Source organism: Callorhinchus milii, unplaced genomic scaffold, assembly GCF_018977255.1.
Source record: "Callorhinchus milii isolate IMCB2004 unplaced genomic scaffold, IMCB_Cmil_1.0 Scaffold18, whole genome shotgun sequence".
Taxonomy (NCBI): domain Eukaryota; kingdom Metazoa; phylum Chordata; class Chondrichthyes; order Chimaeriformes; family Callorhinchidae; genus Callorhinchus; species Callorhinchus milii.
In genome coordinates, this window is record NW_024704759.1 from 12,133,712 (window position 1) to 12,158,654 (window position 24,943).

Here is a 24,943-nt window from a genome sequence, read left to right on the forward strand (position 1 = left end):
CTCAATGAGAGGAGAACAGAGAACGCACACAGAAGAAAGAACCAGCCATTCAATCATTAGAACAACTTGATCTGTTTCTGTTTAACAGAAGATAACTGCTCAGTACGATTATGTCGTCTGATTTAAATACTTTGATTGTACATTATGGCAGCACAAGATGTGATGACTGGAACAGCGGTTTCTGAAAAGCTGTCAGATCATTTTGGATTTAATTTGTTTCAGAAAATGAATCCAGAACTCACAGTTCTTGTTGTGCGCAAATTGGCTGCCACGTTTGCCTACAGTCACTACATTTAACACAAAATTCGGGGAAGCGCTTTGAGATGCAACATGTACAGCAGCACTACAATATCGTTTTCGTATCATTCTAAGTCTACATTTAAACACATCAAATTGTATACTTTTTAGAGCCAGGAAGACAGCAAACTTTTTTTATATATAAGAAGAAAAGCAAACATATTTCTCTTAGGCGCTATAACAAAGGCAAGGATTATTATTATTATTATTCTCACCCACCCTCCTTGCTCAGTAGGTAAATACAATATAATGCAGAGTAGCCAGATACACATTGGAGCATAACATATGCAGTACTGAGGAAGCAAATAGCCATGATGTTTATAATAATCCTTGCATTTGATATAGCGCCTTATCACGTCTTCACAACGTCTCAAAGCGCTTCACAGAATAGACTGTAAAGTGAATTGACTGTATTTTTGTGGGCGAAACGCGGCAGCCAATTGCGCACAGCAATGTCCCACAAAAAGTCGTGGATTGAAAATGACCAATTTTTTTATTATTGTGTTTTGTTTGAGGGATTATTATTAGGCGTGTGGAGTAAGGAAACTTGCCCAAGGTTTCTCCCTGCTGGGAATCGAATGTCAGTGAACATTGCTTGAAGTCCACATTTGTTTTCAAGGCTAAAAAAAAAGTCATCTCGCTTCCTCATTACTATGGCAAACGTTTATTACAGTGAACAAACCGGTTTACAATCAAGCAACCTCAGCCAGAACTGCTCATTGCTGAACTATTCATTGCTGAACTACAACCTTTCAATGCAACAAAAGAAAAGACTCCACCTTTTTCACAATTGTGTAGAACATGTTGTTGGCAACAATTGGGCCCTTTCGACTGCGCTGTGCTAAGAAATGTCTTTGTATCACTTCCTGTTTTGAATGTGACTTTTGTTTCAATTTGATTACTTCTGTTTGCGTTGGATTCCGCAAAGAGGGTTTAGGATTTTCCTCATCCCAATCACATCATAAATATATGGTCAAGCATTCACTCGTGGCCCCCAGCTGGAGCATTCATCCGCAAATCTTCCTGAGGAAGACCAGCGTAATTCACCTGCTCCGGGCTGGAAAGATGTCCTGTATTTTGATCAAAGAATCATTCCAGGATTCAAACTTGAAACCCTTCTGAAGCGATCAGCAAAAGCAGAGATGCCACCACCTAGAGAGTCAATTAGCCCTTTAATGGATTAAATGCATTTATAAGAGGGTCAAAATAGAAATCCTTCACTATCGTGGTCTTAAGCATTAATTTTGCATTAGGACAGCCAACATTAAAAAGCCACCGTGTACAAATGCCAGTAAATTGGCCCACGATTCCAATATTTAGAAGTTAGGATGATTACAAGGTTATTTTAGAAACAATATAGTGGTCAGAATAGACCACCAAAAAGCTACTTAGGGGTAAAGGAGGGAGGGGGAAAAATTGATCATTTATTAAATCTGTTAATGAAGTTGAAATGAATCCTAATTCCATTGAATTTTTTTTAAATTAAACCGTAAATTTTACCCCCTGTGAAATTCCCATCATTCAATATTGTTGTTCACAAGATCAACTCAGTAAGCAGTGTTAACTATGCAGACCATTGTGCTGCAGAGATTTTCATCAGCAGTTTGGAGATAATGGAAGCACTGTCCTTTTCTTTTGGTCTGGCCAAGACAAGACCTTTGGAAAACCAATCAAAACCTGATCTATTGCACATCCTCTGTTCATTTCACAGCCTTCCCACAAAACTCAATGCAATGTTAAATCAACTCAAGCCATGTAAGCACAGCTGGGTGCCTACCTTTAGGGGCAACTGGAAACAATCCAAAGTCTTTCCTGAGTAAATATCCTCAAACATCTGCCTAAGTCCCGACTAAAGGAGTTCATTTTTGTAAAATGCTACAAGCTACATAGCAACATGAAGTCAGCAATATGGACTGAAACATTATACAGTGTTATGGTGGGAAATTTTTAATACGTACTGAAGATTATTTTTCCATATTAGTTGCCATTTTGTTTACAGGCAATCACAGAAAGCATACTGTCCAACAAAAACAAGCATGCTGCACAGAGACCTCACTTGCCAATAAACTCATTATTTTACAGAGTTCATTTTGGCTCATTAATGAAACTCCTCTCTTGTAAAAGAAACCCTCTCTACTCTGTGGCATGAAATGGAATAAAAACCCCATTGTCAAAGAGCCCAGCAGAGTGGGACAAAGGCCCAGTGCCTCCTTGGTGTGTGTGAACGACAGCAAATCTTCCCCCCACCAACCCCCCACACCCTCCCCCCACCTTCACTCCAATAGACAACAAAAGTGTTCATTGGCAAATACCAGGAAACTAAATGTTCATTCATGCCTGGGATTTTGACCAGCAAAAACTTTATGTACATGTGCTTCCAACATTGGGGCTCTTAAAGTGATACTGTCTGTCTGAAGCCTCTCTCCCCCTCCCCACCCCCAACCCCCTATTTATCGCAAACTCACTTTTGATCTGACTTGTCATCACCCTGTGTCATCACATGGTATTGCTGTGACAAAGATCCAAGGCCTCCTCCTTCCACAGACAAAGGTTTACCAGTGACGTTTTCGTGAATCCAGCATCCTTTGACATTCCTTTTAGAATCTTTCCTCGTCTCACTCTCAATCAATTTCATGCTCATCACTGAATGCCAGAGCAACAACCTCCTCGCCCACTCACTCACTCACTCTCACTCACTCACTCACTCACTGACTCACCCAAATACAACGGGAATTGATAAACAAAAGAAGGCACATACACTGACAACGTATCTGCAATACACATGACGTTTTCATTTCTCCACCAAAATGAATTTTAAACGCAGGCTTATTTTAAACCAGAACCAAAGTGAAGGGACAAGAGCCATATTGTAGGTTGGAAAAAAAGTAGCAGAGAAATCGAGATGTTAGTAGTGATTCCAAGCTTGTGTGTTTTTTTTTTAAATGTACATTGTAGAAGGAGTCTACGTCCCGAAGATGAATGCATAGGTAGTAGGAATCCGTGAAAAGTGTTTTAATCAAAAAGAAACAAGGATGACAGAGATCATTATCGTTGTGTATTTATTTAGAGTTTGAGTGAAACAGGGTAAAGTTGGAGGCGCAATGATTAAACGAGCCCTAAGATAGGAAAAGGGAAAGAGGCTGGACAGTAAAAAAATAAGGAAATCATCATCAGATCATGGTCCTTTCCTTGCAACCTGCTCAGGTGATGCAGGTGAAGCGCTGCATGAGCCTCTCCAAGAGTTTGGACAAACCTGGGCTTTTATAGAGTAGCTTTTCAACAAGGGCAATCTATACTTTGACAAAATGGTTTACATAATTCTTGAAACACACATTATTTGGAAGGAGTGGTCAAACAACAGTGGGATTATTGCAGTTTTAAACACATGAACAAGTCGTCTTCACTGATAAACGTTTTCAGTTCTAAATGTTAATTTCAATTAAAATAACAACTATCCCTTGCATACAACAACAACAAGATTACATTTGTATAGCTTCTTTCATGTCTGGAGGATGTCCCAGGGCGCTGGACAGAGTGCAGCATTTCAGACCCGAGCTGGGGTTGGAGGGGTAAGGGAGGGGAGGAGAAGGGGGNTGGCTGATGGCATGATGGATCAATCATACGCAGAATTTTAAAAAAAAGCACTTGTCAGTTTCTCATGATACCTGAAGAATTTATTTTGCTTTTTCTCTCTCTCTCTCGTCATCATCCTACAATAAGATATTTCACTCATGGGGTATGTGGTTAGAACACTGGAGAACTCCGCAGTCAGATCGATAATCCCCATTGACTTTCCAGTCAAAATGAAAATGTTAATTGAAGAAAATTAATTCTGCTTATTGTCAAAACTAACAAGAATAACATTGGTTCATTAAAGCACTCTTGAACCTAACTTAAACCGTCAATTTCAATATGAGAAAGATAGGCCAGATGAATTTATGTTCTCTTACTATCATTTATTACTTACAAAATACTATATACCAGTAGATTTATAATTAAGTTTAAAATAAACTGTTCCTGGCTCGCCCCATTAAAATTACTCCAAAACTCACTAGAAATTAGACTGGAGTCATGCTAATAGAGTTTAAGAGATAAAACATCTTGAAAATGTACAAAGATGCTAATTTTTTGTTCCATCTGGTAGAAATGGCCTCCCAACTAGGGACCAAAGACAACTTAACCAGAGGTCAATATCCTCTTTAATAGATTCAAGATGTTTCGAATGATACAGCTGGTGGTGCCCTCCAGAAATAAAAATCAATAGATATTTAAGCCATGGTGACTCAAGAAGCAAGGAAAGTAGGGAATCTATATCTGCAGCAAAATGTACTGCAGCTGGATCTGTGAGTGAAATCTGAGATGCTATTGATTTAGTGGATGGAGGGAAAAAATATTGATCAGTCAAAGAAGGTGAAAGAGGGCATTTAGTGTGAGGTTTTTTTTAATATAAAGAAGCTTTACTGGCATATTTATTGTTTAAAAGAAAAATAAGATTGCCCCTCCCCTCAAAAAAAAGAACTGTCACTGAACATAAAGGTGATGGCTATACTGAGGCTCACAAAACGTCTTAAACAAAAAGCACAAAGAAGATTCTCGTTCAGTGCTGGAAATCTTAACTCAGCATCATGTCAGTCACTGTACGTCTCTGTCCTCTGTTCCAGAAGATATCGCAGAGATTTCAAAACCGTTCAATTGAATGTCACACACCAACTGTCGCGCTCCCACACCAATTACCCACGTGAGGCACCTTGGGACGTCCTCACGATGTGAAACCCCCTATAAAATGCAATTTGTTGTTGATCAACAAAGCATTCTGCTTTACCTAAAAACAAGAATCCTGTGATACCATTTGCAATACAGCACAACAACAACAACAACAACAACTTGCATTTATATAGCGTTCTTCACGTTGGACGGCATCTCGGAGTCCTTCGCAAATTCCACTACTTCGAAAAAAAAATGGAGCAGCAAGCTCACCAATATATTCGCCAAAAGTCTGCGCTCGATGCAAGTGTTTGTGCTCGCAAAGCTCAGAGAAAAGGCGTTTGGTGTATAACTCTATTCTTCGCTTGCCCTGTGCCATTTCAAGGCCATTGTCTAGGAAATCAGTCAATTATAAATTTGCAAATACTCAGTACCTCTGCAGCGCATTCATTCAGTCCTGAGCAGCATGTGGTTCCTGTTGCTTCTCGTTTGTACTATAGCTAAGATTCATTTAAATGTAAGAACAGTTTTCACCAGCCCAAGGCACCCCAATTTAGCACAGAAATGGAGCCACTGTCAAACAGAAGCTCACATTGACTCTTTTTGCTATTCTGCATGACATAATTTCAGTTTAAAACAGTTTCGACCCGTGTTAACAAATACAACATTGACGTTTACTATTACAAGCTGTTGAAGTGTAAATGTCTCCCCTTCTCCCCTCCACCCCACTCCCCGCAGCCTTTCCACTCAGCGTTTGATCATTGAAAGCAAAGTGCTGCTTTATAAATAGTTTCATTTATTTCAAATTAAGTTGTCCAGCCCCACACCGTCCCTGCCCCCGCCCCCGCTACTGAATTAAAATAAACATTATGTTCGCAGCATAAATATGTTAAAAGACCCAGAGGGACAGACCACGGTTACATTTCCATTTCAAAAATACGGTCTGAGATGGAACACACCAGAAATAATGAGGATGGTGTCAAATGAGTTGAGCCAATGTGCGTCGTTGACGTCCCTCAAATGGCCATGAGGTAAATGACCAATTCATCTGAACTGTGAGAAACTCTCGAATCATGTGAGATCTTCAATGCGGACCTTAACAGGCAGACTGGACCTCAGTTTATCCAAAAGATAGCATCTTTGAAAAAGCAGTACTCCCACCACAACTGCACTGGCACATCAACCTAGACTATGAGATCAAGACCTGACGCGGTGCCTCAACCCATAACCTCTGGTCCAGAGGTGGGTGTACCACCAACTGAGTGTGAGTACTCAATTGTGTATTAAATTTTGCCCGAGAGCTGCAGACGAAGCCGAGGCAGTAGTTGTAAGTTGTGAGTCAATAAACTCAGAACCTACATCCTGGGCAACTTCTTGAGTTAAAAAAATACGCCAACTTCTGCGTCGTTCAGGACGCCACGACCATCATTTCCCACACACTGCTCAATGTCTGCAGTTTCACTGAAATACAATTTCAGCCCAGCAGTGCAGCCACTTACTCACTTACAGATTAGATTCACACAGTGGTAACTGTGAATAAAGTGGTTTATAAAGATTTGATTCAATCATTTGGGATCCCACTTGAAAGGTCATGAAGCTATAAGAATTTACAAACTCAGAGTGTAGATTTATAAAGCTTACTTTTATTAAATTAGGTTATAAAATTAACTGGAATTGGTTCTTGAGAGTTAAATTAGAATAAACATTTTGGAGCTACTCTCAACTAATCAGGATGAGATTTAACGTTCTGATACTGCAAATAATGACTTCTAGATGATGTTCTTTAGTGTTTACATGAATTAATGAAACATCTATTCATGTCACCGATTTCTTTCAGGATTCTAAAGTAAGAATCAGAGAAACATAGAAATGTGCTTCATAGATAAATAGAAACATAGAAATAGGAGAAGGCTATTCAGCCCCTCGAGCCTGTTCTGCCATTCTATAAGATCATAGCTAATCTGTACCTCAAGTCCAATTACCTGCTGTTGCTCCGTATCCCTTAATACTCTCACCTAATAAATATCTATCCAAGTCAGTCTTCAAAATCAACCAGAGGACAGAGGATGGAGCAACTGTGGCACTCATTGCCTGGAAGCACCACTTTGGCTTGCCCTCCAAGCTCTTGATTCCAACCCTCAGCTTGGGTCCAAACCCTTGACTGTCCAGAGCCTAGAGGCATCCTCCCAATGTGAAAGGTGCTGTGAAAATGCAATTTGTTGTTGTTGTTGTTAGAGAGGTGGTTGAATCAGTTAGTATAGGTGCATTCAAGAGGAAGCTAGACCTTCACATGAGGGAAAAGGGTGTGGAATAGAAGGGTGTTGACCAGCACAGACAGATTGGGTTGTGTGGTTTGTTTCCATGCTGTACACATTCTTTGTAAACTAAATATTCTGTGCAACTCACTGAACGTTACCGTATAATTTGAATGTCAGTCGTGGGCTTTGAAATGACTCATTTTCAAAATGAGTTTGTGCTTTAATTGTAACCTTGAAAAGCAGTAATATCACAGTAAAACATAATATCAGGTCCTCAATTAGAGATTACAAGTCAAAAATACACTGCACGACGAGGCACCCTGTCTGAGTGTTTCCACTCTGCCTGATTTCCTTGTGAAAAGGAGAGGGGGGGGGGGGGGGGCAGGGAATGAGATTCTTGTGTGGGAGGGAGGGGACAGAGAGAAGAGAAAATAAGTCATTTTACACCATACCACACAGAACCAAACATTCTGTCTCTCTAAAATGTCAGTGGCACTTTTGAAATTACTCCAATCTGTTCACAAATTCAGTTTTAAGTCACCTTCTTGCACGTTTCATTCAGACAGTGTGAACTTTGGCTTGGTTCAAATGCAATTATTATTCTACAATAGAGTACTACAATTAGGATGGCTTTAGTTGTGTGTGGGGGGGGGAAAAACAAAATAACATTAATAATAATCCTTGCATTTGATACAGCCCCTTATCATGTCTTCGAGACGTCTCAAAGTGCTTCACAGAATATATCATAATAACAACAACTTGGATTTATATAGTGCCCCTCACACCGGGTAGCGTCCCAGAGCACTGTAAAGCCAATTGACTGCCTGTATATGTTGTGAGTGAATATAAAATCTGCAGTTTCAGAGCACTGACATCAAACCGTTCCAGGTTGAAGGGCAAGAGGGGAAGGGGGAGGGGAACGAGTTAATCTCCAAATAGACTTCTGTTTTGCTGATTCAAAGTGTAACGAGATGTGGTTCAGACGTTCCTCAAGCTTCCACACACAACACGTGGGGGTTGTGCAACAGGGCTTACGGCCCTTTCTGTTAACAGTAATGTGCACTGCTCCTCACAAAACAACACACCATTTTACAAAATTATACACCAGCTGCAATCTTAGCCCGATTTCGCCCTCAAAAAGACATCAATTTAGCCGCTCTGACAGGACAGGGGCTCTCCCCAGTCGGTACGTTCAGACAACATAAGAAAGATACTGCAAATCAAGTCAGGTTGTTTTCCTGTCTCTCGAGACCGTTGGAGGAGCTTGTGGCCAACTGCTCGGATGTTTCATCAGGAGGAACTGTTAGACTGTGGAGACTGATTTAAAGCATCTCCCCCCCCCCCCCCCCCGTACCCACCCCCTTAACCTCATTGTGTCTGGAATGAGCACATTTCAGCCTTTTACACAAACCATATGGCACACCTTTCCGTTGCCTGTGCTTATCTGCAGCAAATGAACCTTCAAATGAGGGCATTAAAAACTGCCAAACAGGAAACTGAAGAAGTTGAGACCTATTCCTAGGCAGTTTTTTTCAAAAAAAAGGGCACGGTGAAGTTTTAATCATTTTTTTTTGAAAAAAAGACAGTAAAAGGGAGCAATAAATTGCACGTTTGATAAAAGCCAACGTATTGGCTAAGGCAAGAAAAGGCATTTCAAAATGTTACATCTTTAAAACGCCTTAAATTTCGGGTTTTGTTGCTCCTCTGGTCTTTGGTGGCTGAAACCTTTTTAAAAAAATCCTCGTTATTTCAAAGATTTTCTTAAGTTTCAGCCCAGCTGAGTGAGTGAGTGAGTGAGTGTGTGTGAGTGAGTGTGTATATCCATTCCTCATTCAACCTGAAGGCCACAGAGGCACTGATTAACTCTGGTTGTATCCGCTAAGCTGCGAAACAGAGCAAAATAGTAGAGGTTTGACCAAAACCTGCTCCAAAAAAATTGCAATTTCAAAGTCATCCCTGAAGCTATTTAACAAACTAAAACCTGAGCCCCTGAAGAGCCAAAACACCAGCCTTGGCTAAGCAAAGGTTGACTTCTGACACTGAGCTTCACCTAAACCTCAGCCACAGCAATTGAGGAGTTGATGGGCTTCTAATTGAAACAGTGTCCCAATAAAGCATCTCTTTTCTCTCTCTCTCTCTCTCTGTCTGTCTGAAACTGGTGCCCAGGAGTCAGGTTTGCACACAGCATTGCACAGCACCAAAGCACTGCAATTAGACTTGATTCACTGGGTTTTAAAGGGAAATAAAAGGGCAAATAACTTACAGACTGCAGAAACTTCAGGGTCTCCACATAATCCCTCTCGGTCTTCAGGATCTCATTCATCACACAGACTCGCAACCGAAGCTGTCGATCCCTGTCTTTGCCACTGTCCACTCCGTTTTCCTGCTGTTGATTTTCTTCATCCATCATCTGTTTTCCTCCCCTTTTGTTGGCAATAAAAGTAAATCAAAACTTTTTTTCTTCTCTCTCTCTCCCTCTCTCTCTCTCTCTCCTCCTGCTCCAAAAATAAAAAAAAATCTCTTGCTGCTCCTGAAATATATTAGAAAATATATAAATATAGATATATATATAGATATATATATGTTAAGAGGCTGGTTTTCTTAAAAAAAAAACTTCAGAATCCGGGTTGATCAGAAGTCATCTCATTTTTGCAAAGGCGATGGGATTGACTGACTGATTGATTGCGGATCAATGGAATTGATTGAGTTGGGTTCCCCACTTGCAATCAGTCCCTCCTTCAATAAAACAACACAGCAACTCAGTCTCTGTTGGGTGAATAACCCCACTTTTTTTTTTCCCCCAATTTATTCCTCTCTTGAGAAGCCCAATGCAATGCACTCTTCCTCCCCCCCTCTCTCTCAGTCAGTGAGTGAGTGAGTGAGTGAGTTGGTTGGTTAGTTAGTTAAAGAGCTGAACAAGTCCAGCAGCTTATTTGCTCTGTAAGAAAACTTCAGTGGAACTTCATCTTCACTGCTGGGGAGAGTGGGATGTGGATGCAAATCCAAATCCAAATCCAATCTGCAGCTCGATGCCCAATGCAAAGCGAATGCAACTGACAAGACTACAAATTAGCGAGAATCTGGAGTAAATGCTACCTCGAATCCTTTTTTTTTACCAATGAGAGAGACAGACACACACACTCACACACCACACACTCACGCAAGTAGCTCAGGAAACAGATTCATGGGGAGCGTCACCTAAAAGGTCTTGTTCTGCCCAAACGCAGACACTGGCTGGTTTTTTTTTTGGAGTGTGGTTTGGTCGATTTCATTCCAGATACAAAGCGTATCATCATCATCATCATCATCATCATTAATAGTCCTTGCATTCGATATAGCACCTTGTCACGCTCAGCCGCCAAGTGCTCCGAGATGCCTTCGAGACGTCTTTGAGACGTCTCAAAGCGCTTCACTGAATATACTGCACAGTGTAGTGGCTGTGTGTTTTGCGGGCGCATGCGGACGGTTTACATTCAGAGCAAGGAAAACACTGTCTTCCGCACATGGCTTTTTTCCCACTTGCTGAACTGCAAAGCAGGAGAAAAAGCATAAGAGATTAGGTTAGTTTTTTTTTAGCATTGAGCTCAACAACATTTTGAACGTGTTTCTGTAGATATATATATATATATAATTTTACAGTGCACGTATTGAAATAAACAATGTAAGCAATTTATTTTTTTAAATAAAAATAAAGTTTATGGCTCGGAAAAGAGAAAAGGACATTTGTTTTTGAATTGATTTCAAAGTTTTAAAGAGTCGGTCATGATTTAGAGACTCTCCCTACTGTTGAGATGTGACCTTCTGTGCAATTATACAGCTCTGATTCACAGCACAGTTGCTTTTCGAAAACAACAAAGTATACTTTAATTCTGAAGTCGAAGTTCATGCTTGTTTATTTTGTCAAATTGTGCAGAATTAAATAAGGGGAGGAAATGATTTAAAACACATTCAACAGTCACTATCATCGTTTTCCCCCTTTCCCTCCAGAGGGCGATATTTACAGGCATATTTTGTGTAGAATAGGACTTTCCTCACTGTCTTTAAGCATATACAGCTGCCCAATGTTTAGATATCAACAAATCCTCTTATACATGTTGTCGGAATGCAACACCAAACCTTTTAAAAAGACATTTTTTCCCCCCATTTCTTTATCTTTCACCGAATCATCTGAAAAGCATTGTAAATAATAATAATAAAAATAATAATAATCCTTGCGTTTGTTATAGCACCTTATCACGTCTTCTAGTCGCCTCAAAGCACTTCACAGAATAGATTGAAAAGTGAATTGACTGTATATTTCAGGGCGAAATGCAGCAGCCAATTGCGCACAGCAATGTCCCACAAACAGTCGTGGATTAAAATGACCAATTTATTACTGTTTTATTTTCTTGAGGGATTATTATCAGGCGTGTGGAGTAAGGAAACTTGCCCAAGGTTTCACTCTGCTGGGAATCGAACCCGGGTCTCTCGCTTGCAAAGCGAGTGCTCTAATCACTGAGCTACAGGGACTCCAAAAATAAAAATAATAATAATAATAATCCTTGCATTTGTTATAGCGTCTTATCAGGTCTTCGAGACGTCTCAAAGCGCTTCACAGAACATACTGCAAAGTGAATTGCCTGTGTATTTTGTGGGCGAAATGCACAGTCACTACACTCTACAGTAAGTCCCATGAATTGCTTTGATGATGCGATAATGCACTATATCAAATGAAACAATTATTAAAATGTGTTTTGCCTGCAGATCTCCTGTCACTCCAACCAAGCCAAACTAATCAGGTGGTGTGAGAGACACAGGGTGAAAATGCAAAGATTTTTTAACTGATTTATTATAAGGTGCTACTGTGGATTACCACTGTTTATACCTTACATCAAGTGTGGACTGCACGTCCATCTGGACTGGATTGCTTCTGAACTCAGCACTGGGTTCTCTGTTTCAAAGCCATCAGCAACAAGACATGACAAGCCTAACTTTTGGACGTGATCACCTCCAGCCGTGAGGAGAGCAGACATGATACATCTCTCACAATTCGTCAAAGAAAACACCAACCCTCGACACCACTGGAAATAGTAGCTGTAAATGAACAATTCTTTTTATTCCATTCTCTCTTTTTTTTTCTTTTGTGAAAAAATGGAGTTTTTTCCGGTGTCTTCCCCTGATAAAATTGCCATTCGGTTCACGGCTGTTTGCGGGAACACTGTTGTGCACCAATCGGCTGTCGTGTTTGGCCTAGAAAATGCACAGTCACCTCCCTTTGCAGCAATATCAGTGAAACACTTTGAGGCATTGTGATGTTGTGGCAAGGCGCAATATCAAATGCAAGGATTATTGTCCTATTCTCATTCATGTTTTGGTCCTCTTCCAAAGATGTTTCACTCTTTTTCTTTCTCCGCTACTAGAGTCTGTGGATGCTGTCACCTATTAATACCTCGCTCAAGTGGCCTTGACTCATGTGTGAGCATTGATGGTTCGTGTTTGCAGGATATTAAGCTGTGGTGGGCAAGAAAGCTTCTCCGATTAGCTCCAAAGATCACGTCCGTTCACTCGCTCCTTCCAGCAGGTTTCTCTGAATGGAGAATATCAATCAAGAGCAGAAATCCTGGCTAACTTTCTGTTTTCTAGGCACTGAAGCCAATCGTACTGCTCCAACTGCTACCCCAGCTGCGATTAGGTAACTCAGGACAGCTCAGTGTTTAAAACAATAACCCACATTGCCAAGTGCCTCCTACCCACTCACCATCGGGGAAACTTTCATTTTCTGTTTTTATCCATCGTTTCCTTTTTCAATCTCTTACGCTCATACCCGGACTCATTCTAATCTCTCCATGTAATTCCTTCCATTCCAATCTGCCCATTTTCCTCTCCACAGTATGTCACACTTTCCTTCCCGAACTCCTTCACTGTACCGCAGGAATCCTGCATTCATCAAGATTCTCCAATTCAGAAAAGGCAGTACTTCTGCAGGTTGTATGGATGTGTACGCAGGCTTTACAGTGTGTATGTTTGGCTGACACAACAGACCCATCTAACTACAATGTTGAAGGGGAGTGATTCAACTTACTTGACATGACGAGGGTGACTGACTGTCTTGTAGTGGGAGAGTGCTGCAGTGACAGAGATGCCTGTTTGTAGGACGTTGCTGTGTGCAAATTGGCGCTCAAGTTTGCCTATACCTTCACTTCACTTTACAGTAAATCCTGTGAAGCACATTGAGATATCCTCTCGACAATGTTAGGCGCTATGTCTCATGCAAGGATTATTATTGTTATTATTTGAGGTGTAACGTTTTCAGATGAATTATTTTCCATTTATATTTTGTTTCATGCACATTATTTTTGTTTGGGAAGACGTGGGTAGGTTTCGTGTTGCAGGGGTAGATTGTGAATGGTAATCTGATGCTGTTTAACGACATATATAACAGCAACAACTTGGATTTATATAGCGCCCTCTACCCCGGATGGTGTCTCAGAGCACTTTACAGTAAAGGATTCCGGGGCCGAGCCGGGGGGATGGGGAGGAAGGTGACCAAAAGCGCGGTCGAAGAGAAAGGTCTTCAGCAGAGACTTGCATTCCACACTAAAACAGTGAACACTGAAAGACTTTACCTATTTAAATTGTTACAAATGTTTATGCAACTCATGCCATTTCAGGCTGTTGTTTCTCTACTGTATTACGTCTCTTTCAATAAATTCACTTCAAGAGGTCTTAATACTTTGTATCTTATGTTGTATTTTATGGTAGGCTTTAGCTCAGGTATTCCACTGGATATAGATCCAAATATCAGAACTCTGAAATCTACTGCACCACAGGCTCACCACTACTGATCTTAGATATTATTTTATCAACTTTTAACCACTTCTTCTCTGCAGAAATTGTTTTGCTCGAAAACTAACAGTAACTAGAAATACTGTCTAGCGGGATATGTAATTGTGTAAGAAGGAAATGGTGCATTATGTTGAAGCATCAAAATGTGACACATGGAGTAATGCTAAGTGTGTTTGCATCAATATGGCTCTTCCCCTCTATCCTCTGGGTTAAGCAATAACCTAAATATTAGCAAAACTTATTTCCAGAGGTACCAAAGGGAATCTTGGTGCTTTCCATGTATCAGTGTTTGGGGGAAAATGTTTTCAGTTGTACAACAAACTGTCTCTTGTAAAATGCAGGAAGTACTTTTACACACGGTCAACTCTATTTTATAATATTTGGGACAACTTTGGGACATCCTCCCGACATTAAATACAAATGTAATCTGTTGTTGTTATTTGCAAGTGACTGTGGTGCTAAGGGTTGCAAGTGAGACATTCTTTCTAGCTCTCCCTCCTCCTTGCTTTCAGGCCCCTTAACAGCACAATGATAAATCCTTGACTGGTTGATTGACTGATTTCTGAGCTTTTAACAGACACTGCAAAGATCCCTCTGCATGACATCAATAAAGTGTGTCTGACTCACTTCCACTTGAATAAAATGGCTCACTTCTGGATTCTGTGAAGAAGCCCTGTAGCTAAGGATTACGCTTGAAAGAAAGAGGCTGTTAAAAGTTACAGATGTGGAATACATAAATGGTTTTATGTTGAATGTACAAACCGCACTCCGGTTACCTCTCCCGTTTTCTGGAATAGCGGTACTTTGCTAGGAATGCTGAGCTGGTTGTTGGTCTGGGGCGTATCTAGTAAGGATTCCAAGGCTGTGGTCTTAAAATGTGATTTCTGCAATGAATGAAATTAGATAATAATAATACTTGCATTTGCATTTGATAAGTGGCGTTGCCGTTACTGTTATAATGTGCTACTCAGAAGAATCCTGGACAGCCAGCTTTCAAATACAGTATCAAAAGAGCAAGTGGCATCCAATCGTCTTATAACAAGGTGACATGGCATTTGTACAAATCCAAGACAGTAAGTTTGCAGCTCCGAATCGTCTGAAAGGTATTTTTTTAGAGCAAACAATGGAGCTTTCCTATATCCTGATTACCTGCTGGGCTCAGACTGTTCCAGTTCATGATGAGCAAGTGCATCTTCAGTCTGCTTGGTCTGTCTTTCATTTGCTAACTTGTTAGTTTGATCATCCTCTATACGCTGTCTAAACAATTAACGATCCAATCTATAGCGATAGGTACGAATCTCAAGGGAAACATTAAAATTATAATTCACTGGAAAAAGACGATAAGGAAAGGAAGAGAGATAATAATAACAATAATAATAATAATAATAGTAAGTCTTGCATTTGATACAGCCTTATCACATTGTCGAGACGTCTCGACGTGCTTTATAGGATTTTATTGTAAAGTGTAGTGATTGTGTATTTGTAAGCAAACAACTTACACTTATGTAACGCCGTTCACAAGGAGTAGCATCCCGGAGTGCAAAAGGCAACCAACTTGTGCACAGAAACGTCAGAAATCGTGCAAGGTGCAAAACCTAAAGATCATCAGAACAGACATTCTGCTACTTGTTTATGAATAATAATACTATATTTATTAAAATAAAATGTACAATCCACCCCCACCACCATGAAATAAACACAAAGTCAGGCAACTGAGTTAGCAATAGGTCTGACCAAACTGGCCCAGGTGTTGCCCCTGGACAAGTTACACTAGTAAATTATTGTTTTCATCTCTGAGTCTTACCAGATGTGTTACAGGATATGCAGCAGTGATTGTTTCACGAAAAGAGATTTAAGACCTAAGGCTGCTCATTTTTCAAAGATCTGGTTTAATTGGGACTGTAAGCTGTTTAAAATGAAAGCGCAAGTCCATTTACAACACACTAATCATACTAATGTAAAACCACAGTTCAAGGATACTTCAAATCTTGTTATTGCCTTTGCAAAAAAAATGCAACTATCAGTCAGTGCAAAAAGCTATTCAATTGTTAGAATTGTTTGAATTCATTATTTTTTTATTCTTCGTAGGTTATTATGTGAAGATATGCTCTCTGTAATGGGGTGCGTTTTATAAATTCCCTGTGCTCACTTTCTATTCCACTATATTACAATCAGGTTGTGAGAGAAATAAATAAAATAGTTGTTCTCTGAAAGACCACGTGTGTTGAGAGCGAGCCCGCAGTCTGTCAGCCTGTGAATTGACTGTGGAACCGAATTTTAGTTGCTGCCAAAGCTTGTGTCAAACGGAGTGAATTTGTGTTTGACTTGTGGCCTAGGTGGAGAATGGTGCTTTAATAGTGGCCTTTGGTAAGATACAAAACAGGCAAAAGCTGAATGTAAATGCACTGTCTAACCATCAGCCATGGAGTTGAGAATATGGGGGATGTTTGGCTGCTGTGTGAACAGGGGAGATAACTAAGCTCGTTCTCCCAGAATCTAACTTTGTTACCTTATGGAATTAAAACAAAGTGGGCCATTGTTTTCCAACAGCTGTCTTCTCTGAGACGGGAGTCTGATTCTAAACCAAATTCTCTTTTATCTTTTTGCAAAACGCATTACCATTGATTGCATTGAACTCTGCCTTTGCCACTGAAAGCTTGATTCTATTAGCAGCTGGAAGAAAACGTCTCTTTGTTTCTGTCACTGGAAGCACTAACCCATCTGAAGTGAGCTGGCATTTCTCCTCGGATATGACGTGGTATTTGTTGATAGAATCTGCACAAAGTGCTGAATTTAAACACAAACTCTGCTATGGTGTGGTGCGTAGCAATAAGTTACGGGTTCACTGAGAGCTCACCATGTGTAAACACGTGTGGATCGACCGAGGAAATTACAAATGTCTTTATTTATGTCGTTAACCATCAATGAATAATATAAGTAACAGCACCTGTAATTCTCTCTGCCTCAGCCACCAATCCTGCTGAAGACGCCATGAGATGAATGACAAATTCGTCTCATTGCTGTTTGTGGGAGTTTGTTGTCAGTACACTTTGACACCAGTTACCTATCATGCGCTTTGAGAGATTTTGAAGCTATTGGTGCGATGTCAAATAATCAAGCATTATTATTACTTTCGCATTTACATATTGTTGGTGCAAGCCATTAAGTGAATCACCAAAGTCTCGGTCGTGTCATAATCGGAGGAGCTGCAACACAAGGAGAGAAGCAGAGTAATTCCTGCATAATATTTGTTCACCTTCAAGCAGTTGGCACACAAAGTATAAGAACAGGCTTGCCAGCTTTCCCTCTTTGTTGTGAACCTCTGTGATGTGTGGAAAAGGCCAAGAAAGAAATTGGTAAGAAAAAATAGAAAGCTTTGGAGAGAAAATATTTTGAACTGTGGAATGGCTCCACTATAATGTATAAGAAAGAAATACAAAGAGTACTTTGGACAACGTAAATAGAGTCTGTGGCTTTACAACTATATAGAAAAACAGTCTCTCTACTAGTATCCCTTTTAAATGATCAGTTAAAAACGTTCATTCTTCTAAAACCCCAAAATATATTTCCTGGAACAAATTCAATGATTAGCTTTTCATCTGCCCTGAAAAAAAAACCCTCAAGTTTCTAAGTATTCCTCATTTATTAGATCCAGCTATTTTCTGTTGAGTGAATTCATTAGCAGTCCTGCCACCAGATGATGATGTCACTGCTCTTGCCAAGGCTGGACAAAATACACGGGAAGATCATAAATCTCAACCTAGGAGGGCTTTTTAATTGAGAAGTATCAAAAAAAANGGAAATGTCTTTTACAAGGGATTAAATCAAGGAGTTTTCTGTGATTAATGACTGTTCTGCACCTTGGTGTCAGCTTGGCTCAGTGGGTAGCGCTTTCACCTCTGGATCAAACCCCAAGTCGGGATTTGAGTTCACACTCTCTCTGGGCTGACACTGCAACTCAGCAATGTGTTGTTTGTGGGGTGCACTCTATAGATGAGATATTAAAACTGAGATCCTGTCGACTGTTAAACATCCCACGGCACTTTTTGAATAGAGAAGTAGTGTCCTGCCCAACAATTGGCCTGATAAATTGATCATTGTTTGCGAGACGATGCTGTGCGCAAATTGGCTGCTGTGTTTTCCTCCAAATACGCGGCAAAACCGGTGAAGCACTTTGGGAAACTCCGACATTGTAAGCGTTATGTCGAATTCAAGATATGAAGAAACCATTAAACAAAAATGACTGCACTGCTGCTAATGACATGTCCACTGCTGGTCATATCTTGGATTTTGTTTTGGATCTGGCAGCTAAAATGAAACATGTTGAACCAATCGTAGGAGCCAGATGTTGGAGGAATATCCTGTGTATTAAATTAACTTGGTCTGATTCTAGTCATTCATTTTAGCTTTAAAATCTTTCCACCACTTCTGCCTTCTTGCTCCCCCCCACCCCACCCCCAATGAAGTGTAAGTGTAATAGATCTTCTCAGTCTGTATGGCTTGGTTTCACATTGCGGTATGCAGTGATTTTACCAACTGAGCCACTGTCGCAGCTGAACCACTTGTTTAAATTCAAATTGAAATAAATTCCAAATCATGATATTTAGGATGATGAAAGTCAAACTCTGCATCAGAATAATACTTAGTACCAACAACGGTAGTTAATATAGGGAATGGTTTGTTCTTAAAATTATAAAATACAACAAGGTTTATAGTATTGATGCTCTCTGCCCCATTTATTACAAGATGATGTTATTCTTCTTAGCAGACATCACAAGCAGCTGTAATGCACTTTGGCGAACATTATTATGGTACTGTTTCCAATTATTATTGCCTTTCTCCTCACCGCGCTCAGCCTGAGCAGTAACTTTGTCACAAAAAAGCGAGTTACTGATTTCTTTTGATTTTTCTCAAGCTTCCAAAAATGGTAACAGCACATGCTGTTCAGGGTATTAAAGGCTGTAAATCAACCTCAAGGTTCTGCTTTTGTTCTTAAGACCTCTCCTGGTTTATGATGTTATCCAAACTCTTTAACTGAATTACAGGCTTGTAAATCCCTCCACAATATCCATTATTCTGGAAATAATGCGTTATTGCTACATGTGAGGCAAGATGCAGTTGCAGTATTTATAAGATCAATGACTGTACAAGCTGGTCTTAGTTAGCTTGACCTAAAGAGTAGAGTTGCATGGTGCATATGGACACAAGAAAAAATAATATTTAGGTGTGGGGAATTCAATTTCAAGAGCACGGGACTTGTTGTGATAATCAGTCAGACTCCAGATCTTATTCTCAAGTTTGTCAGCCTAGCGCAGTCTTAGTACTCTCGCCTCTGAGTCAGAATATTTGGGGTTCAAAACTGCAGTATAATAATAATTTTCCTTGCATTTGATATAGTGCCTTATCACAACATTGATATGTCTCAAAGCTCTTGACAAGACATACTGTAGAGCGGATTGTGTATTTGTGAGCGAAATGCGGTAGCCAATTGCTCACAATGTAGTCCCACAAACAGCCATGGAGTGAGTGACCAATTATATTTGCGAGGATTGTTGGCCAAGACACCAGGAGAAACTCCCTTCTCTTTTCATAAAGTGCCGCGGGATCTTTAACATCCACCTGAACAGGCAGATGGGACCTCGGTTTAACGTCTCATCCGAAGGATGGCTAAGTATGTCCTGTGAAGCCCTTTGTGACTTCTCGATGACGTGATAAGCGATATATCAAATACAAGGATTAGTATTATTATGAATGGGACACAGTGGTGATGGAAGTCGGATACTCAGGGGGAAAATTGACTCGATCAACAGGACTGCCTACTTCTCTTTGGGTTTAAGTACAAAACAAGTAGTGAATACCTAAGTTGCATACTTCATCTGAAATACCATGCCTACAACATGACAAACCTTTCAAATAGTACTGGGAGCTGTGTTTGGTAAGAGCTTAATTGCTCCACCTGAACCGATAATTTTCCAATGAGAATATGTAAAAGGACTCTCAACCAACACCTTTTGAGTTGACCATCATGTCAAGTTCTGTAAATGCACATAAAGAGATCGATCAATTGCATTCTTTACAGACCAAAATCAATACTAACTAACCAGAGCAGCAGCGTTTTGCATCCTGTGTTATTCCGAATTGCTGAATTGTTTGAGTGCAATTGTTAGGAGATACTTTTTAATGGGCCAATTATACAGCCCATTTGCTGTTCTGGATGATATTTTACACAATACAGATGCAGCATAATGCTACCAAGTTACCAATCTGCGGAACCAAACACCTCTAAACGATGGCCTCATAAGTTTAGTGTTATCTATTAGCTGTCTGATAATTGCAGTCAGTAAGGACCAGCCATATTATTAATCTTAGACATGGATATGTCTAAAAAATATTCAGACAGCCCACTGTCTCAGCTTTGGAATTTTCAATGTTAGAAATGAACTGCCTAACCCACGACTAACAAGCAGAAACTGGTGACCAGAGCTGTCGATATACACTTAAGAACAGAGACACGGCAAACTACATTTCTCCAATTTGCAGTGGAACCAATACAATATTAATCATTAGAATTCACTTTTGACAGAATATGAACCAGTGGGGGAGGAAGGCCGAAAATCAGATTTGAAAACTGAGCGAATCAAATGTCGATCACAGTGTGTGAATGTATCGAAAAAAACGAAATACCGCCCCCCCCCCCCGAAAAAATATTTAAGGGGGCAAGAAGCAGACACAATAATAATCAAAGAGTTTGAAGACTTCCAATCAGATATTGCTGGCACCAACTGTCCTATTCAGATCACACACACACAAGCACCTTTGGTGTTTGCAACAAGTAAAATCATTAGATCTTGGTGCGAAAACGAATCCAAACAAATAAATGCTGTGAAAAAAATAAATTCATGGCGAATGGTTGTTTTTTCTTCTAAGTAGGGGATGTCTCTTAAATTCTAAATAAATATCGCACTTCCAGGTTCTGCTTATTTTATCTGACCATTGGTATAGTCTAGTGCTACATTTCACTTTCTAATTCTATTTTATAAAACAATTATAAAACGGGGCGTGCATTTGGAAAGCCTACAGAGTGATAACAAAACTTGAAAATAAGCCGAGCAAACATTTAGGTCCTTTGTCCGTTTCGCCTGCATGAGTCATTTCATGAATTTAACGATTTATTCACAACGTATTATTTCTTGAAAGAAAAAAAAATAACCTTTGTTTTAAAAAAGATGAAACTGATAATTCTCTTGTGTAAGACGAAGTATCCATTGAGTAAACCATTACACTGTGCACATTACACTGTTCATACGAGGCCACTTGTTATAATAGACGGACGGTAAGCTGGTAAACATGCTGTCATTCATTCTGCTCTACTGCCCTCACGTGGAATTACATCAGCAATGATCCTCATTGAATGTGCTTTCGGACGTAAATCTGGTTGCAACAAATCATTAGCAATGGATACACTTTCAGGATTAATACAATTTGTTTCACTTGTTTTGCTAATCGGAAGGGAACAAAGTAAATATCTAGAGGTGGTGGAAACAGGTTCAATAACAACTTTCATCCTGTGAAACCATTTTTGTTTTAAGAACAGCAACAACAACAACAAGATTACATTTGTATAGCGCCTTTCACGTCGGGAGGACGTTCCAAGGTGCTGGACAGAGTACAGCATTTCAGACCCGAGCTGGGATTGGGGGGGGAGAAGGGAGGGGAGGGGAAGGGGGGTGACCAATGGCATGGTCGAAGAATTGGATTTTGAAGCGGAATTTGAAGGAGGCTAAGGACGAGGCGAGAGCGGAGTGACTGGGGGATGGAGTTCCAGAGATGGTTTACGTTGCAGTTTCCTTTCAAATTCAAATTCAAATTTCAAATTCAAAACGAAATCACCAACACGAGATGAGTACATAACGAATACATAACATAACAGCGTAACATAACATAACACATCATTTTTTGATCAGAAGACTGGAATTCGTGGATTCGTGGAGTGACCAAATTATTCTTCTACCTATTTTTTGAAGGGATTATTACCCCCAGGCAAGCGATCCGTCAATCGACTAACAACCGGGTTCCTACTTACTGCCATGTAAACAGAGGCGTGTGGGATAAGGAATTTTGCACAACATTCCACCATTATGGCAATCAAACCCAGATTCTCTCGCTTGCGTATATCATGAACAATTAAATGAATTGAACAGAAACAGGTTTGGGTTTACTAGGTGTTTTTCCTTTAGAGGGAACAGTAACACTCTACAACTGACTATTGGGAATAAAATCAGGCATTTATACGCATAGCAGTGAGTGGTTCTTATTCCAACCCACAAATACTGTGTGTCTTCTTCCTCTTCGGTCGTAGGTTTTCCTGTGGTGTACCGTTTACTAGCATTGAGATGTGGAGCTTAGTTTGTTTTTCCACTGGCACAAAGTTGTTTTCCTGACGAAAAGCAAAACTACTATTACATCTCATTTACCGTAAGCCAGAGAGATAATCACATGGGAGTCACCAAACAGGCTCTGGATTGGGAAAGCAACAACATTAGCTGAACAGGCTTTTGTATGTGTGTCACTCACTGTAATTCAGAGTAAAAGTATGCACATTCTCATAGGAACATCGAAATATGTCTCGATCTGATTTTTTCCCTGTATATTGTACCTTTTTAAGCTTTCGCATTGGCAAAGTAACACTGTTACATTCATGGTTTTCAAATTTCTCATTCTTTGGGAAAAAATAGATTATCATAAATCCATGAAAAGATATAACTTTTTAGACCAGGAATCTTACTTTTCTAAGCTATTTCATGACTAAAGTGTTTCAGTGACACATTCTGTGCCATCTACAGAACGGATTGACTTCAAGATTTTCACACCCGTCTGCAAATCCCGTCATGCTCTGACACCTCCCTAACTCTCCGACTTGTTCACTTCTCACCACCTCCGCTCAGCTGGCTATGACCTCCTGCTTGGCCCTCATGCCCTCTGCTCCACCATCGTCAGCCGTTCTTTCAGCCGTTACATCCTTTGGAACTTCCGTCGGAATGGGAATAGTGTTTGAAATGCAATGGGAGACATTAATAAGGGATAAAAAAAGCACATTCTTAATTGAATGAGGGACCAAGAAAATACAATATACAACAGCTGAGTTCAAAGAAAAAGTTGTATCTTGTGGAATTTATGTCCAGCAGGCCAATGTGAGGAGGGTACTTATTATTTCTGTTGCTACCAGAGACTATAAGGTATCAGAATGCAAACTTATTTGGGATTTAAGTGACACTGTTATGACGGAATGGGGATTTGACCTGGTCATTGTCATTGAATGGCCAGGTCAGTCTTGATAATTATTTTAGTGTGGCATTAGGCACTCTGGTTGCTCTGCGATAACCTGTCATTGGTCCAAACAGGTTCTAATGTCAGTGGTGCCCAGGGGTTAAGTGAAGAGGCATGAAATTGGTACTTAACAGGTCAGATAGTATTGTGACTGAGAGCATTACAATGATGATGGAGTGTTCTATGACAGACTTCACAGTCAGCACAGCACATGGAGAGAAACAGTGTGCCCTTTTATTCATATAGATTCCTATTGTATAACTTTCTGACGCAAAGCAATTCAGAAAAAAAGAAATCTGTAAAAGAGTGCCAAACATGTCAAAAAAACTGTTTCAAAAAATCCAATGTGTAATCAAACGTCACGTCAGCAACCCTCAATTAGAATCGAGCCTTGATTTGCTGTCAATGAAAACAGTCCTCTCGCTTTCTGGGGACATTGTCATGCTTGGCTCACCAGCCGGAGATCAAGAGATCACAATGTGGTCGATGTGAAGAGCTGCTCTGTTCTCAATGCTTGTGCTGACAGTGTGATTTACACATAACACTTATCTTTTTACTGCACTTCTCTCATAATCACTGCACTAATTAAGGCCTCGGTGGCTCTTCAAAGTGACCAATTGTGGTAGTTTAGATTCAGTGCTGGATCCTCGCAATAAATCAATGTTTCTCAGTTGGAATTGACTTGGCTGCAAACTCATCAGTTTCGCCAAGTAGCACTTTTAAACCCAAATCCTTCACAGAAGAAGGAGTAAAGTTTATATTCAAGTGTTATGGAACCATCTACTTTTTTCTAAAATTACAATAACTCACAAATTACTTTTTGAACCAGGTTGCTTGTTTGTTTGTGTGTGTGTGTGTGTGTGTGGCATTGACCCTAACTCTATCACAAGACTCTGTAACTGATACTTTGCGGCCAAACTCTACCAATAATAAACACAAGCTACAGTATATTTTCTTTGTATATTTTGTTAAGAACAGCTGATACAAGTGTGGTCGAGATTCATGGGCACTCTCCTTTGTAAACGTGCCACATAGCTGTTAAAGTTTTCATTCATGTCTAACTTTCAGCTGTTAAGAACAGAATCACGACTGACTAACATACTAACATTTTCAAAATGTACCAATTCCACAAAGCTGCAATACTCTGCAAAAAATAACATTTCAATTTCTTGAAGCGTCAGCTCAGGCTATGCTAAATTATGGCAATCTGCAGTGAGGAGTTGGAAACAGATTCACTCTTGCAATTCTCTGCATAGTGACTTCTCAGTCTCAGATGGATTAATAAGGACAGGCACCAAAGGCAGTAATTTCTCCGTATAATAAGAAATAAATCAGCAATTGAATGAGCCCTGGCCACTTTTCCGGTTTTCAGAGGCTGCTTGCAGTGTTCCAGAACACTTGCTGTTTGTTGAGGATCAGTAGTGCATGGTATTTGGGAACAAAACAGAAAATAGATTTAAAGACGCATATCAATGATTCATTGCCAAAAAGCAGTTCTGGAAATGAATGCAAAATAAAATATAGCGGATTTG

General features: G+C 40.0%; 1 protein-coding gene across 1 annotated transcript in view; it reads right to left on the bottom strand.

Moving 5' to 3' along the window:
- prex1 (phosphatidylinositol-3,4,5-trisphosphate-dependent Rac exchange factor 1) overlaps nucleotides 1-9,756 on the bottom strand; it is a 94,959-nt gene extending 85,203 nt beyond the window's left edge. Inside the window, exon 1 of the mRNA XM_007911416.2 lies at nucleotides 9,523-9,756. Within this exon, the coding sequence (XP_007909607.1) occupies nucleotides 9,523-9,669 (147 nt within the window). The 5' untranslated portion in view covers nucleotides 9,670-9,756. The remainder of the gene's footprint in view (nucleotides 1-9,522) is intronic.
- Nucleotides 9,757-24,943: the final 15,187 nt, after the last annotated feature.